Source organism: Corvus kubaryi, unplaced genomic scaffold, assembly GCF_017639235.1.
Source record: "Corvus kubaryi isolate FWS band 111438036 unplaced genomic scaffold, C.kubaryi_AGA036_p1.0 121, whole genome shotgun sequence".
NCBI lineage: Eukaryota > Metazoa > Chordata > Aves > Passeriformes > Corvidae > Corvus > Corvus kubaryi.
In genome coordinates, this window is record NW_024580656.1 from 598192 (window position 1) to 614255 (window position 16064).

At 59.0% G+C, this 16064-nt stretch overlaps 1 protein-coding gene across 3 annotated transcripts; it reads right to left on the minus strand.

The window, feature by feature from the left end:
- Nucleotides 1-2207: 2207 nt before the first annotated feature.
- Nucleotides 2208-13975, minus strand: BSG (basigin (Ok blood group)). 3 transcript variants are annotated; one of them, XM_042038409.1, is made up of 9 exons: nucleotides 13859-13959; nucleotides 9547-9894; nucleotides 7844-8000; nucleotides 6490-6578; nucleotides 5910-6037; nucleotides 5476-5749; nucleotides 3563-3575; nucleotides 3188-3257; nucleotides 2208-3017 (listed from the first exon to the last, which is right to left on the minus strand). In XM_042038409.1, exons 1-8 carry the CDS (start codon nucleotides 13938-13940, stop codon nucleotides 3200-3202), a joined length of 1149 nt encoding a protein of 382 aa, XP_041894343.1. In that variant the 5' UTR covers nucleotides 13941-13959; the 3' UTR covers nucleotides 2208-3017; nucleotides 3188-3199. The 3 variants fall into 3 exon arrangements, with proteins under 3 accessions (XP_041894343.1, XP_041894261.1, XP_041894432.1); XM_042038327.1 differs by having other exon boundaries at nucleotides 3563-3587; nucleotides 13859-13958; XM_042038498.1 differs by lacking the exon at nucleotides 9547-9894 and having other exon boundaries at nucleotides 3563-3587; nucleotides 13859-13975.
- Between the last annotated feature and the right edge of the window lie 2089 nt (nucleotides 13976-16064).

The window sequence follows — 16064 nt, forward strand, 5'->3', positions numbered from 1 at the left end:
GGGGGCGGGCGGCGGGGCTGGGCCGGGGGCCGGGCGGCTCCGCAGCTCCCCCCGCCGGCGCAGCCCTCGCCGGTGGGACCGGCTACAGGGACCGGCCACCGGGATGGGCCATCCACCTTCCGCCCCGACGGCCGCGGACTCCGGCTGCGCAGTCCCCGCTGTGGTGTGGTGCGGGGCCGGCCGCTCTCCCCGCGGGGCTCTGCCGCCACCAGCCCATCCGCCTCGCCGCGGAGGGAGCACTGCCTACCCCCGGGCCGGGGATGGACCCCATCGCCTCGCCAGATGCGGGAGCTTTGCCCTCCCACCTCCCCAGGGACCCACCCCTCCAGCCCCCTCTGAACCGAGCTGGCGGCAGGAGGAACCCCCCGAGGTATACCTGGGGATGGAGATCCCGGACCGGCGCCCCAGGACAGGGCAAGCACCCGAAGTTGGATACCGGACACCCGCCATCGGGGCCGATGCTCTGGGAACAGGGCATCGGGACCGGCACCTTCTGCCCTCTGTCCCGGGAACGGCATCGTCCGGCTGCGGCTCCCCCGGACTGCGAGGGCTCGGGGATCGCCGGAGTGAGCAGCCCGGGTGAGCCCCGAGCACCCCTGGGCAGCCGCGCACGGGGTCGGAGCCGCCCCAGCCCGAGCCCGCGGCTCTGGGCGAGACCCGTCGGGTCACGGAGCCGCGTGGGCAGCGCGGCCGCGGCGGTGGCACCATCTGGTGCCACGGGACAGAAGCGCACCCGGAGCGCGGCCGCGGCCGAGCCAGCGCCGTGACCGGGGCGGGGACCAAGAGCCGCGGACCCTGCACTGAGCCCCGCTGCAGGAGACACCCCAAAAGTCGCGCTGCGGACCACAGCGGCCGCGTTCTGCAGTGTCACGCCCCGGGCTTGGCACGGCTGCCTCCAGGAGCAGCCCAGTTCTCCAAACCAGCCCCTCAGCTGCCCCCAGCCCATGGAGACACTGACTCAGGTTAACCTGAAGGCAAGGCTGGAGATGCTGGAGCCAAGAAGAAAGGCAGCAGCTCAGGGCTCACCCCGAGGCGTCGGGAAGCAGGGGCTGAGCAGGGTCCCCGTGGCACCCTCTCTCTCTCTCTGGAACAGAATGGGGCACCACACCAGGGGTGTTTGTGCCATCCCTGCCCAAGGCTCGATGTGGCAGCCCCCGGGCTTGTGGAAGAGCTGTGGCACAGCTCACCAGGGCAGCTGCAACCCAGCCGAGAGCAGCACGATGCCACTCCATCCCCTGCCCAGCTCCTAGGGCTGTTGTCCCCCTGTCCCTCCCCAGCCAAACAAAAGGCACAAGTGCTGCTTTGTGCTCTGGCCCAGCGCAGGGTCAGACAGGACCCACAATCCTCATCAAGGAAATTAAGACACGCATTGATTTTTCACTAGGATGGCACAAGGCCGGGGCTGTGAGAGCCTTGTGTAACCCATTTACACGGCACAGCAAGGCAGAGGCACGGGCAGGACAGACCCAGGCACCACGGCACCAGGCTGCCAGCACTGCCACCAGACCTGCCACCGCCTCTCTGGGCACAGGGTGGCCACCACAGCCACGCTCCCCCCTTGTCCCATTCCAGGCAGGGACAAGTGTCTGGCTACAAAGCAAGGCCATGGTTCAGTCACTTGGCAAGGAGCAGAGCAGGCAGGGGCACCTTAGGCCAGCTGGGAGCACAGGGTAGCCCATGGCCTCTGCTGCCTGTCCAGGGGCAGGAATGTTGGCAGAAGGCCCCTGAGCTCAGGGCTGGCAGCAGAGAAGGGACGCGCCACCAGATCCTGTCCTGGCCCCAGGGCCCTGCTCTGGGCACAAAAATCTCACACCTTTGCTCTCTCCTGCTGCAAAGGGCAGGAAAAACCAAACAAACCTAGAAAGCCTGCTTGGAGAAGCATGAGGCACACAAACAGCAGGGCCTCTGAGGGCTCCTCAAGGCTGGGGCTGATCCTTGAGCCCACAGGCACAAGACCTGAGGAACTGTGGAGGGGGTAAGGTGAGACTGTCCCACACAGGCGTGTGCCCCAGGGCCCCACACTCCTCCAGGCTCTGCAGAGCAGGGAACACCCCTCCCTCCCCTCCATGAAGGCTTTTACACCCGTCCAGCTGCATCTCCTCAGCAATTAAGAGGGCAGCCAGAGCTGGCACCAAACCGAGACACAGCATCATGTTCTGCAGCCAGAGGATCAGGGGGCCTGGAGGGAAGAGACCAGAGTCCAGAGGTGGAAAAAAGAGAGAGGAATCATCTTTATTTGTGAAGTGTTAACAGATGGAACAGTTCAATGCTACCCAGCAGTAAAGGTGTTAAGACTCCCCCCTGAGCACTTGTCTGTTCACAGGCCCCTCACGTCACGCACACACCGCAATGGCTCAAGCACAAGCACGCGCTGTTAAAACCTTAAAACCACCCCCAGCCCCGGCTCAGCCTGCCCCTCCCCACTGCAGAGACATGAACAACCCATGGAATAAGTTACAGCAATCATTTATCCAGCGTCCAGCTCCTGGGCTGCCTGTTTTGGAGTAACCAAGAACAGCTCGGCAGGAGCTGATTGGGAATCTCTCTGACAGGGACATGCCAGGAACGTGCCCTTTGCCAGGGAAAGGTGCAGCCTTGCTCCTGGTGACGCACTGGGAAAGACACAGAACCCTCTTTCTGAACCCTCTGGTCAGATCAGGTCGTCTCCCAACAGCCACCAAAGCAGCTCCTCCCTCACCCCCACAAGCAGGTGGGACACAGCTGCACTCCCACCCCCCCCTCCCCACTCTGTACCAACATGAAATAACCTAGGACAGAGACAGCCAGAGATCTAGACTACCAGGAACAAAGGATTTACATTTACAGGTAGAAAAACCCTCCCACGACTCTTTAAAAAAAAAAAAAAAAAAGTGTATTTTATACTCTACAACTTAAGTTTCTTTAGAAAGTGAAGTAACTGAATCGCAAGGACGCACTAGAATATTCCATGGTGCTATTTTACCAAAAAATTAGAAGAAAACAAAATTGTCCAGACGAGTTCTTCATCTACACATCACCTGGCAGGAGAGAAAGAAAAAACAGTTAGATAAACCCTGTTGCACCAGTACTGGGCTAGAAGGGGCTGGTGGAGCCCATGGTGGGCCAGAAGAGCCTCTGGTTTCTCCCAGAGACCCTCAGCAGACTCAGACACTGCAGCTCTTGCTCCAGGCTCTGCCCTGGCACTCACCCGGCCCCGCTCTTAGTTCGCGTTTCTCTGGCGGACGTTCTTGTCCTTGTGGTTTGTGGCATTGCTCTTCCTGGGAAGGGAGAAGGGGTCTGAGGGAAGGGAGAGCAGAAAGTTCCCCCACCACCACCCCTCACCCATTAATGTCATTCAGGTCCAAGCAGAGGGTGCAGATCAGATCCCAGAGCAGTGTCAGGCACCGGTGCCACCCCAGGTGCCACCCCCAGGTATGTGTGGTTCACACATGGGGACATCTCCCTGCCCAGCACACTGAGTATTATCCCACACCAGCCAGCTTTTATCTTCGGAGCAGATTCCCTGGCTGGATGGGATCTGCCAGTAGAAATCTGGCAAAAAAGGAAGAGGCAAGGTACTCACAGTGGTGCAGAGCCTCCATCATCATCTTCACATTCAGGAGAGCACAGAAAGAAAAAACAAAATACAGTCAGGGAAGAGGACATGCAAAGTGACCTCTGCCTCCCCTTAAAGCAGTGGGAACTGCATTCCAGGCAGCCATTCCACCACCACTTAAAAGTGGGGAGGGTAGAGCTCCTGTGGTGAGATCGGCTGCCCTGATCCATCCCCTGTGCTCGTCCCCACAGCACCAGGACTTGGGATGGCTCCCAGATCCCAGCATACTCACAGCAGGAAAAGGGGAAGCCAAACAGGATGTTTCAGGAATGGGGCTTTAAGCAGCAGCAGCAGGAAGCCCTTCTCCCTCCCCACATGTTGTGATATCAAAACAAACACTGCACACCACGCTCTGAGCAGCACAGCTAAGGAAACACCTCTGCCAACACGTGCCAAGCCCTGCGGCCTTTCACCAGCTCCCTGAGATCTCCCACCTCCCAGCAGGAGGCTCCCAGTTGTCTCCTTGGCTCCCCATCACCTCTTCTCCAGCCCTGGATCCCCTGGAGTCCCACGCTCCGGGCACTGGGGCTGCCCTGGGCACCAGGATCTGCTCACAGCTGGTGAGAGGACGGAGGCAGACACATGGCTGGAACTACCTTCTACTTACCATGTGAGGTGGCACCCAGCAGCAGAGAAAGGAAGAGTGGATAGGTAACACCAGCAAGGATATCACCCCAAAGACAGGCCAGACTGTCCCCACCCCATGTCAGTGACAGGAGTGTCCAGTTCACAGAAAGTACTGGGGGGAACTGGGTCAGACAGGCCTCACTGTCACCTTTCAGGAGGGGCAAAGCTACAGAGACTTTGGGGCAGAGAGAACCACTTTATCCCAAGGAAGTGTAAAGCCGTGTGTGTTTACCAAAGGGGTGTGTGATGCTGTATCCTCATCCAGGAGCACTTGGGAACTTGAGCTCCTCTGACCAAGGAGCATCAGGACATTTCAGCACATTCACCTGTCTGTCAAAGCATCTGCTACAGCTCTGGCAGGTCAGCACCCCACAGACCTGGACTGGACCGATGCCATCACAAACCAGATCACATCACAGTGTTTTTGCTGGAAGGTGCAGCTACAACATCCTTAAGACAGCACCTGCCTTCCAGCCAGGTGTGTCAGAGGGCAAAACATCTGCCTGTGAAACTGCCTGGAGTGGAATTCAGAGCCCTGAAGTCAGGGGAGGGATCTGATCTTTAGCCCCTCTGCTGCACCTCTCCTGAGCCTGCTCCCTCGCAGGGGGCCAGGGGCCCTGCAGGATCCTGGGCAGGAAGGATACAGAGCATTCACACTGCATTGTTAACGGGATCAGATAAAGGAGGCCGTGAGCTGACACAATGCAGATCCTCACTGATAAGGAAAGGGAGGAGCTGGTGCTTCCAGAACAGATTAAACATAGTACCGGGTCTTTGAGATCCAGGATATCTGGATCTGATGACCCAAAACATCCTGAACTGAACATAAATTAAGCTAAGCCTGGTCTTACAGAGCCATTGACACAGTCCCTCCCAGTTCTGCAGCACCACAAAAGCTCTGGCACTTATTTACAAACCACCTTGTCCAGTGTGGGAGCTGCCAAAGCAAATCCAGCCCCACAGACACTCATGGGCAGCACTTGAGCAAAGAGCAGAGGAACTGGTGAGGCAAAGGGTCAGGCTGACCTGCACAGAATCCTCTCTTGCTCCAGATCTCACTGCAGGACTGTGAAACAGCGCAATTACAGGCAGCTTCACGGCTGAAGTGGCATGGTACAGACTGGCTTCTCAAGTACCCTCAAACCACCCCTCCTCTGAGAAAGGGACCTCAGAACTCCCTACAAGCCCATCCTGCCTGCACCCTGCAAGTTACTTGATCTCCTCAGAAAGATTCAAACCCAGGTGCCTCTTACCATCAGGAACCTCATCTGGCTTCCTCCTCTTCTCATAGATGAAGATGATGGTGACAAGAACGAGGACTTCTGCCACAATGCCCAGGAAGGGCCAGAGCGCTGCCAGGCGGCTGCGGACGCGCAGGTTCACCGTGGCATCCCCGGTGCCGAACGAGTTGGTGCCATTGCAGAAATAGTCGCCTGTGTCCTGCTCAATATCCAGTTTAAGGATGCGTAGCTCTGTCTTGTTGCCACTGGATTTGATGATGTATCGCCCAGAGGCGTTCTCGAGGAGCTGGAGGGAGGAGGAAGAAGAGGGGTCTCAGGGTAGTGCTGACTGACCACCACAGAAATCCTCCGTGCTGGGAGAGCTGAGCTTTGCAACAATTCCGGTGGCACAGGAGCTGGGCAGTGAGGTAGGCAGGAGGGCAGAAGGAGCAAACCACAGCACTCACCCCGTGGCCACTTTTGTGCCAGGACCAAGTGGTGACAGCAGGGAAAGAGGGATTCTTGCAGACCAGCACACCCGTGTCCCCCTCATTCCCATGCTCGGACTTCTTGTAGGCCACCACCTGAGGGGCAACTAGGCAAGAGGAAAAAAAAAAAATTCGGACATCTCGTTAGAGAAATCACATAGATTTGTGGTTCCTGCAGCCCACCTCACCAAAATCAGCTACCCCAAAACCTCAGTCAGGCTGCTCCTCTCACTAGTTTGGCATTTTCAGAGAGGAAAGTGCATCAAGCTGCTTCAGGAAAGGCTCTAACAGATTTGTCCAGTGGGTATTATCTCTGTCCATTATTCCTGTGGGAACATGCCCACAGAAGGCTGGTTTAATGCAGGATCTCAGGGCTGACCCTGCAGACGCTGGAATGGCCTGATAAGGGCACTGCCTCTCAGAGAGCAGAGCCCTGCAGCCAGATGAGGGCTGGGAGCAGCTTTTTGAGCAGCTGAAAAGACACCCCAGCAAAGTGGTCAGGAGATCACCGCTTCCCCACGCCCCTCCTCAGACCCCAGGAGCAAACAGATGAAATTACCCGAAATATTCACTTGTCCTCTTATCTGCGGGTTTGCTTCATAGACACACTCGTAGATGCCGGAGTGCTCCTCCCTCTTCCCATTGATTCTACAAAAACGGGATTCAGGTAAGCATCCAGCACAACTTATCCACAGACACAGACCTCCAGACCCACGGAATCACACACCCACAAGCATCAGCAACCTCCTGCATAGTAAATGTCCCCCATTCCAGCGGAGTATTTGTGCTGCACCGTGCACCTACAGCAACCCAGCTTTCCTCTCCTCACACACTGAGGGTGGCAGAAGAGGGTTCCATGTGCACCACACGTGACACGGGTCTGTCAAGCCAGTGATCACTGTTCCAGCCCAGTGAAACACAGGGCAAAGCAGTGCCAAAGATCACCCAGGCCGGGCTGCTCTGGATTGATCCCCACATCGGGAAAAACTCTCACATTCTCCTTCCTGTAAAGCTGCTGCAATGAGATTTAGTGGATTATGCAGTCCTGCAACAAACATCCCATTCTGCTGCTCAGTAATACCCACTCGAGGGAAGGGGCCCACAGAGTTTGTCCCATGGCTGCACTGGGACAAGGGGCTGTTTGTTAGTTCTGCCGTGCACGGCGCTTCCCACTTCCAAAAACCACTCAGCTGAGGAATTGAGGTCACGCGAGGGAGGCTGGGTTATAAATACTTTAATCCTTGTTCAGCTCCCTGTTGCTATGGGGAGACAGGCACGTCGGCACTGCCATACAAAGGGACACGATGCCTCCACAGCTGCTGGGTCAGTGCCAGCCAGGCCTGACTGTAATCAGAAAGGAAAGCTCACTGCACTGCCACAATAAGGCCGGTATTCCTGCACCCAGCACGGACCACGGCCCGCCACAGCTCCCCAGCTCCTTCTGGGAGAACAGCCGGACTCTGGGAAAGGACATAAAGCCCCAAGGAGAGACAACATGCACTGGAGCCTCTCACTCCATGCACAGGGAGTGGGGAGCTGGTGGCCTGCCCAGAGCAGGGTTCCTTCAAAGCTCTGGGGGAACAGCTCTGGAACACTGAATAACCAGAGTCCAGCTGAAGACCTTCTTAAAATCAGGAAATCTCTTTCTAAGATGGTACTTGTGGTACAAAACTGCCCCTTCCTCCCCTTTTTTGCTCCCCTCCTCCCCATAAAGGAGAGTGTTGGGCCTTATCAAAACTCTGTTTAACTCATTTTATGCTCCACAGTCCCAAAGCCCCATCCCATCAGCAGGGCTGTGAGAACTCAGCCCTGGCTCCAGCTGACAGCAAACACCAGCTGCTTTCTGGGAAAAAACCCTGCCCGTGCTCAGGTTCTGACATTGCCCTGCCCGTTGCTCAGGTTCTGACACTCACGTGTAGCTGGTGAAAGCACTCGTGCCCTCATCCTGCAGCAGGACCTTCTCCCCGTGCATCCACTTGTGGCCCGTGATGGCGAGCTGTGGTGTAGACACATTACAGCTGAGGGTCAGCTTGCCAGAACTCTCAGAGACTTGAGTAGCAATTTCTGGACCTGCATTCATAAAGAATTTGATTTAAGTTAACCCGGGGTACGGCAGAGCCGACGTGGTGCCCAAGAACCTGCAATGCAAACCCCACAGCTCCTTGTCTCTATTCCCAGCTTCCACTTACCTTCACAGAGCTCCCTACCAGACCTGACTGTGCCAGCACCAGAGTCCCCAGTGCCAGGTGACCAGGCCTGAGTGGACCTGGGATGGCCACGCTGGCCCTGCAGCTGCTCCCCCCACGAGCAGGATCGCTGCCGTGTCCTGCATCACTCGGAGCCTCCGCTGTCCCTACCCCGGGTGCAGCCCCAGCAGAGCCCAGTGCTCAATAAGCAATGGAAAAGGTCACTCTGAAGGGCAGAGCACGGCTCTCTGCTGCTGTGAGCCGCCACAGAGCTCCTGTGTCAACACCTCCCAGCACCTGAGCGACTTCAGACACCTCCAGGTAGCACAGAGGGCAGCCAGGACCCTCTGTTGTGAGGGGGAGCAGACAAGATCATGTGGCAGCAATACGTGCGTCACCTGAGGCAGCTCAAAGGGTTTAGTTAGAATGACTCCAGGGAGAACACAGAGCCGTGACTCCGAGAGGTCCTGGGCCTCGATGTGCCAGGCAGCAGTAAATTATGCAGCCTAAGATGACTCAGGCATTTCTACTTGTAGGAGGCTGTCCGAGAAGGCAGCTGCACCATTACACAGCCCCAAGTGCCACTACAGTCCCTACCCTTCCACCCCATCTCCATCCCTCGGAAGGAACAGTTTTTGCCAGGGCTGACAGGCATTTTCCTTTTCCTCCTATCCAAATTCCACTGGAAGAAGGGTTCTGCTGGAGTCCCGTACTCCCTAGCACATTCCTGCTGAAAAGGCAGCTCTCCTAACTCCAGGATTCATGGGAAGACCTCAGCAGGACTTTAATCTCCCTCCCAGGTTTCTATCACCGAAAGCAGCCGGGGCGCTCCGGCGTTCGCCCGCTCGCTCTGCGAGAGGGAACCCGGCCACGTCCACGGGACAAGCAACAACATCACACTCAAGTGTCACGCAGACACGGCCATTTCAAAAATGGTTGCAATCTCAGACCTCAAAGCAAGATTTGTTTCCCCAACAGTCTGGGTTCACCAGCACGGAAGCGAGCTCAAAGCAGGGCTGCTGGAAGGAGCGGGAGCTGTACGAGCCGCAGGGAGGGGCCGCTGGTCAGTGGTGGTTAGGGCAGAGTCGACCACAGAATCGAGGCTCAATTCTGCAGCCAGCACCAGGGCTCGGAGGCGCTCGGGAATAAGCGGCAGGTTCCAGGTTCTTTGGCTCCGGAAAAAGGCGCGGGATTGCCGGAGGGCGAATTGGTTGGGAAGCCACAACCCTTTTTGAGCAGGGCCATTTCGGGTCAAGTCACAGGTGGTGGGGAGATTGACAGAGGGTGGGAGTCTCTCAGTTCTACAGCTGGGGTGGGAAGGTGGGGGGAGCTTTCGGGAGCCACAGGACACAGGTGCAGGGGTGAGCATGGCGGAAGACTCAAGACACCAGTGTCCGAGCAAGTGCCAAGGCCTCGGCGTGGCCACTCACGTTCGATGACAAAAACGTTCGCCTGGGAACGGATCCACTTGACTTTGGGGCTCTTCGACAAGTGGTTGCGGTCGGGGTCGTTGCTAGCCCGGCACTCATACATGCCCGAGTCGTCGCTCGTGAGGTTTGCGATGGAGATGGTGCTGGTAGAGTGCAGGTTGTAGGTGGCGTTGATTTTGACACGGTCCTGCCGTGCGCCATCCCAGAGCTGAGCATAGGTCTCATTGGGGTCGTTCCCCTCAAACCACCACTGGATCTCAGGGATGGGATTGCCAATCGCCTCGCAGTACAACTCCACGCTGTCCTGAGTCAGTCTCTTTTGAGACAGCGGTGACTTTATAAAACCAGCTATGAGTTGAAGAGGTATTAGTGCAAAGTGTTAGTGCAAAGCAAGAATTCACCTTCCACAAGCAAAAATAACCCTTGGTGACTGAGAAGAGGCTGCACACTGTCTCCAAATCAGTGCACTCTTTCCTTCCTCCCTCCCCTCCACACTCTGAACTCTGCCTGGCTCAGACAGGGCTGCTCGCTTGCATTTCCTGTGGCTCCGCTGCAAAACCAGCGCAGACAAAACCAGCACTTGGTGTGCGCCACTATCCAAACTGGACACCCCTGGCATCGCCCACCTGCTGTGAGGGACAGCCCAAGGGCTGCAACGCTCCCTGACCCCTGTCCAGCCCCCAGTGCTTGCAGTTCAGGATGGAAAGACCAGATCTGTGTTTCGAGGGCTTACACAGCCTGCATATTCCCCAGCCTGTGCTCACCATGGAAGGCTGGGGACAGCGAGGCAGCAGGACCCTGACCGAGCCCCTTCCCAGCCAGTTTGATTAAGACAACCCCAATGGGAAAAGGGCTTCACTGTGCCCCTGTGGCCCCAGGAGGAACGTGTCCATTCCCCCTCGCTGCACAGCCCCGGGCTGCCTGACTGTAATTCAGAGCTGGCTGGGGCCCAGGCCCCCCCTCGCTGCGCTGTGGCACAGCCACACGTACCAGCCCCTCGCCTGCTCACACCCTTGTTCCATCCCTCAGCTCCCCAAGGTGCCCAGCAGGAACTCCTGAGCACAACCCCAATGGTAAGAACTTTTCTAGGGGAGGAGGAAAGTCTTGCAGTCCACAAGATGTCACGAGCCAGGCGAGGAAATGTGTAAATTTGTTGTCATACAAACAGTGAAATCTGACTTTTCATCTCGGGCAAGACCAGCCTGCAGAGCTGAACTGGCAACAAACAGACCAGAGGTGCAGGCAGCAGCTGCAGGCTGGAATTCGGGTATTTTTCACTCTGCCTTGCAGCCAGAGGCCAGAGGGTTCAGTGCTGGAATCAGCCAGTCCAAAGGTCAGTCCGTGAGCTGCAGGGAGTGAAGCTGCCAAACGCCTTCGGGCTCCAGGGCAGGCATGGGGCAGTGGCCACAGCTCCAGGAGCCCTTCCCGGGGCAGGCAGGAAGGGAGGCTCAGCAGCTCCACTTTGGGAAAAGCCATCAGGCACAGGTTGAGGTCACTACGTGACTCACCCCCAGCCACCCCCAGCCACATTTCAGAAGAAGGAGTTCAGCTTGAGACATATCCTTCCTGTGCTAACAGGCAGCTCACACCCTAAGAATCTTCCAGGAATTAATTTGCTCAGTTAAAAGCACTTTGTGATTATACGCAACCCTCCACGGATGCACCGTGATGTACAGGCACAGAGGAGGTGGGCTTAGGAGAGTTTTTTGGGGGGTTTTGAATGCCTGAAGACGTTTTAAGAAGAAATCCTAAGGCTGCTTTTTGTGAGAGTAGGAACAAATCAGTGCCACAAACCCAAGTTTGCTCAAACACAAGGAAGACACAAGTTAGCCTGTAAGCTAAGCTTGACTCCTAAAGAAGTCAATTCCACATTTTTCAAAGGAAAAACTAGCTTTACCTACTAAAGCTTTGAAAGTCTTGAAGAATAAGCGTGCCTGAAAGAAAAAGGACCCTCATCTGTGACCAAGGCACTCTCAGGAGAAGGCAGACACTAATTTTAACCAAGTGGGAGGTTCAGGGGTACCCAGAGATGTTATGGGATGGGGGTATCAGCTGGCTTCCACTCCCAGAACCACTGACCTGCATGCCAGAAGGTGTTTTTCACACCACAGGCCTGTGATCAAACACTCCCAACCCTGACAAGCCCTGGAACAGCCCACAGCACTTGTACGAGCCCGTCTGCTCCAGCTGCGGCCCGAGTTAAAGCGGGAGCTGCTAAAGATCAAGGGTTTTACAGCTACAAGGTGATTACTGTACGCTGACAAAATAAGCTGTGCAAGGTTATTTGCTCCGAGTTAGAGGGTACCTCGTGTAGTTCAGACAGGTTAAAAGGCTCCAGCAAGCAGCAGCAACAGCGAGTACCATTTGCATTCCCATGGGATTAATGTCCTCCCTGTCCCCACCAGAAAGCCAGGAGCAGGCAATCCCAGTCGTGGGCTCCCTGGGCTGGGGAAGGCGCCTGTCGAGCCCAAGGCACAGGAGCGTGGCGAGCACCAACCCACTGGGATCGATCAGGGCTGCTGCCACATTTTCCAAAGGGTGACGGGCTGCAAGTGGGACTCGGTTCCCAAAGCCCAGACGCTCCCCAGAGAGCTGAGCCGGATGCTTCCCCAGGCACAGCGCGGTATCTGAGCCAGCGGGACAGCAGGGAAGGCAGAGAGACCAGATAACATTCTCCAGAGTCACCTTCAAACTAAAAACAACCTCTCTCCCCCGCAGAGGGAGGAGTCCTCGGGGTGTTAACAGCAGTGGGACGTGCTTGGGGTGGCCGAGCTCGGCCAGAGCCTCACTGTCCCATAGAGTACCTGTTCCTGCCTGGCCTTTTTTTCTCAGCTTGGGAAGGGGATAGTTGAAGATTTAACACTTTTTACCATTTAAAATAGCTGCAAAATCTGCCCTTAAGCTTCACACAGCCAGGTCAAAGTCAGAGTCCCTCCCCCTGAGGGCACAGAGTCCAGGCACATAGCGACCTATGCTCCAACCCACTGGTCCTTGGAGTGAGCTGCTACCCCAGTCTGCTCCATAAAGCCAAACCTAAACAGTGCTGGGAGGCCAAGCCCCACTTTTCAGCCCCCACTCTGTTCCCTCGAGGCACCAGCACAGCTCCACATCAAGCTCAGGCATGGCCAGGCAGGACATGGGCATTACACAACTGATGGGCCAGCTCGTCCTTCCAGGGCTTTTCAGATCCAGGATAGGAACTGCCTCCTCCATGTCCCACTGGTGCCAGTCCCCATGCAGGAGGGTGCTGGGAGGAAACCCTCAGAGCCACAGAAGGAGCGGGATGCAGCCAACCTGGGCAGCTCCAAGTGGTAAGTGCGAGGTTTAGGAGGAGGCTCTGCCCCGCAGAATTAAAATGTAATTCTGTAGCAAGAAACTATCAGAGCAGACACTTCCAGGATCCTCCCACTCTTTCACCTTCATTCTTAGAGTTTGGTTCTACTATGCTGAATTAAGCACAAACAGGCTACAAATTGTTTAGTACCCAACATGCTGAACAGCCAGGACCAGCTGCTTGCCACTGGCGACCAAACCGAGCCTCTTCCATTTGCACCTAGTGCACGAGGGGCTGATCCAGAGGCTGCGGAGTCCTGCGGGGACAACACGGCCGGGTTTGCCATAAGCTCCTCCGAAACCGGAGAAGGGGAAACGCGGAGCCCCAGCACAGAGCAGACCCCGCTCACCCCTGCGGGAAGCGCTTTAAGCGCCCACCCGGGGGCTTCCGGAGCCGCCGCCCCGCGCCGGACCCGCTCCCGCCCCGGGGATCATCGTCAACATCTTTAGGGTTTAAAGCCCGGGGACCCGGTGCTGCTCCTCAGCCGTGGAAACCGGAGAAGCGGCTGCGGGGGAATAAACTCCTCGGTTTTCCTAAGGAGAAAACAACCCAGCGCGGCTCAAAGCACCGGCGAACCCCGTCCCCCCTCCGGTTAAAGAGATCGGTGAGCACGCGGTGCGCCGGGGCATCATCCGTCCGAGCCCCGGGACTGCCCGGCAGCAGCGCCGAGCCTGGCCCGGCCCGGCCATCCCCCGATAGCCCCGGGGCGCCTCCGTTCCCCCGGCCCCGGCCCCGCCCGCCGCGGACGTGCCCCGCCGCAGGCGCCCGCGCCGCCGCTCCTCCCCCCACGCTTGCCGCTCCCGGACCCGGCCCGGAGCCCACCCACGGGGCCGGGATCCTGCCAAGGCCACTCGGAGCCCCCGCAGGACACCCCTCCGTCCCACCCTCCCCGAAGCCCCCCAGTGGACCCCCACGAACCCCCCGCCGCCCCGGGCCGCCTGAACGGAGCCCCCGGAGCCCCCCCAGCCCCGTCCGTACTTGTCCCCACGGCGCCGGCGGCCATCGAGCACAAGACGAGCAGCGCCAGGACCGCGCGCGTTCCCGCCGCGCCCGCCGCCATCTCCGCACGCGCCCCCGCCGCGCCGCGCGCGCGCTATAACCGCGACCGGGACACCGGGGGAGGCGGGGCCAGATCGGGCCCCGCCCCCTCGCCCCTCCGGTCAGCCAATCGCACGGCGCAGCGCCCATCAGACCACGCCCATTGGGCCCGGCGCGGCCAATCAGAGAGAAGATCACACGGAGCGCTTTCGCCTCTCTCCGGGCCCCGCGGGCAGAGCCGGTTCGGGCCGGTCCCGCCGTGGCCACGCCCACCGGCCGGGGCAGCCAATGGGGACGCGCGTTGGGGGCGGGGCTGGGGGTCCCGGGGCTGGCTCCGGTCCTGCCGCTGCCCCGGGCGGGTCCGAGACTGCGGAGGGGGAGTGGAGCGGGCCTGCACGTGTCCGGCCCTGGCGAGCCGGGCCACACACGCACCGGGAGCACCGGAACCCACGCGCCCCCCAGGCCATGTGGCCGCTCGGGGCGCAGCGTGGGCACAGTCACGGGGGAGCCAGTGGGCGCTCGGGCAGGCGGGTCCCCAGGCAGGGCCAGGAGCCGGCACGGCTGTGCCAGAGGCACGCGGAGGTTCCCGGAGGCTCCCGGGGGCACACGGGGTGAGTCAGGGCCACCTACGGGTCCCCCGCACAGCGGGATGTGTGGGAAGGAAACCGGGCAGCGCTTCCTCAGCGCAGGGAGTCCGGCAGAGACAATGGCTCCTGCGGACACCGCGGGGCCGGTGCCAGGACAAACCTGCCGACCCACGCACCGGGACCTGGCCGGCTGCACTGTCCAGCAGCCCCCTCCGGCCCTCGGCACAGCGCCTACAGCCCGTGGTTAGGGCTGCCCCGAGGTGCAGGGAACGCACCTGGCCCCGGGCTCTCAGCTGGACCGTGGAGTCCGTGGGGCCAGGGCGTGCTGGGCCTCAAGTCCCAGCTCCAGCCCATCTGGAACTGCCTGATAACCCCAAGGGGCCGGGCAGGCAATAACCAACAAGGCGGCTGGGGCAAAGAGGCCTCTGCAGGACAGCAGCTCTGTGTCCGACTCTTCTGCATCCCAGCAGCGAGCTCTTGACTGAGTCAGCCATGGGAGCACAGAGGAGCACTCACGGCCGGGGGTGCTGGGCAGGGGGGCAGGAAAAGCCAAAACAATGGGGCCATAGGCGCCAGTCCCCACCAAGCTCTCCACGGGGATTTGCCAGCTCCTCCCAGAGCATTTCTTCCCCATGCCCCGCCCACCCCATCCACTGGCCCTGTTTCCCCTGCCCTGGGGGGGATTTGCAATGTGGCTCCTGTGGTGCAGAAATTCGGCGGAGTATGGTGCCCATGGCACCCGCAGGCTGAGGAACTGGTCCTGATCTGGGCGGCCTCCAGCATCCAGCACTGGGGAGGAAACTGCCCACAAAGAGCCAGCAAAGGCAGAGGGCACATGAGCACGGCGATTCGTGCCCATAGGGGTGGGGGAGGCTGCTGGGGGTGCACAGAGCCCCCCAGGAAAGGAAAGAGGGGTCGGCTGTGAGCAAGCAGCGGGGACTGCTGCTGCTGCTGTATGCCGGCCAGGTGACCTTGGAAGCCGTTTGCCAGGCCTGAATAAAGCGACAATAATCCTATTCACCTTTTAGCCTCATTTCCTAAGGCAACAAAGCACATGCCCTCGCCACGTGCAGTCGCAGGTGTCACTCAAGCCCTGATCCCATTTGCACGACAGCAGCCGAGGGAAGTTTTGCTCATTACCCCTCTGACGAGCTTTGTGCAGCGGGGGCAGGAGCCCCAGGGAGGCGCTTTGCCAGGGCCTCGTCCCTGCCCTGGCCCCGAGGTGCTGGCAGCAGGGCTTGCTCACCCCATCCCAGCCAGAGAAGGCGCCGGCAGCGCCCCGGGCTGGGAGCTCACCACAGTCTGGGGAGCTCTCCACAGCCTCCGGAGCTCACATGCCCCAGCCAGTCCCGGTGTGTGGGCTCAGGGCACATCCAAGTGGGATCAGAGCAGCTGCAAGGGCCCTGGGCGCCCATGGGGCGCCCGTGAGCCACCACTGAGCACAGCCAGGCACTGCCCAGGCAGGTGAAGGCAAACACCTTTCCTGTGCAGCATTGGAGGGTTTGGCCCAGGCAGAAATGGAGTGTTGGCCACAGCTCCAGGGCAGAGGCACTGAATGT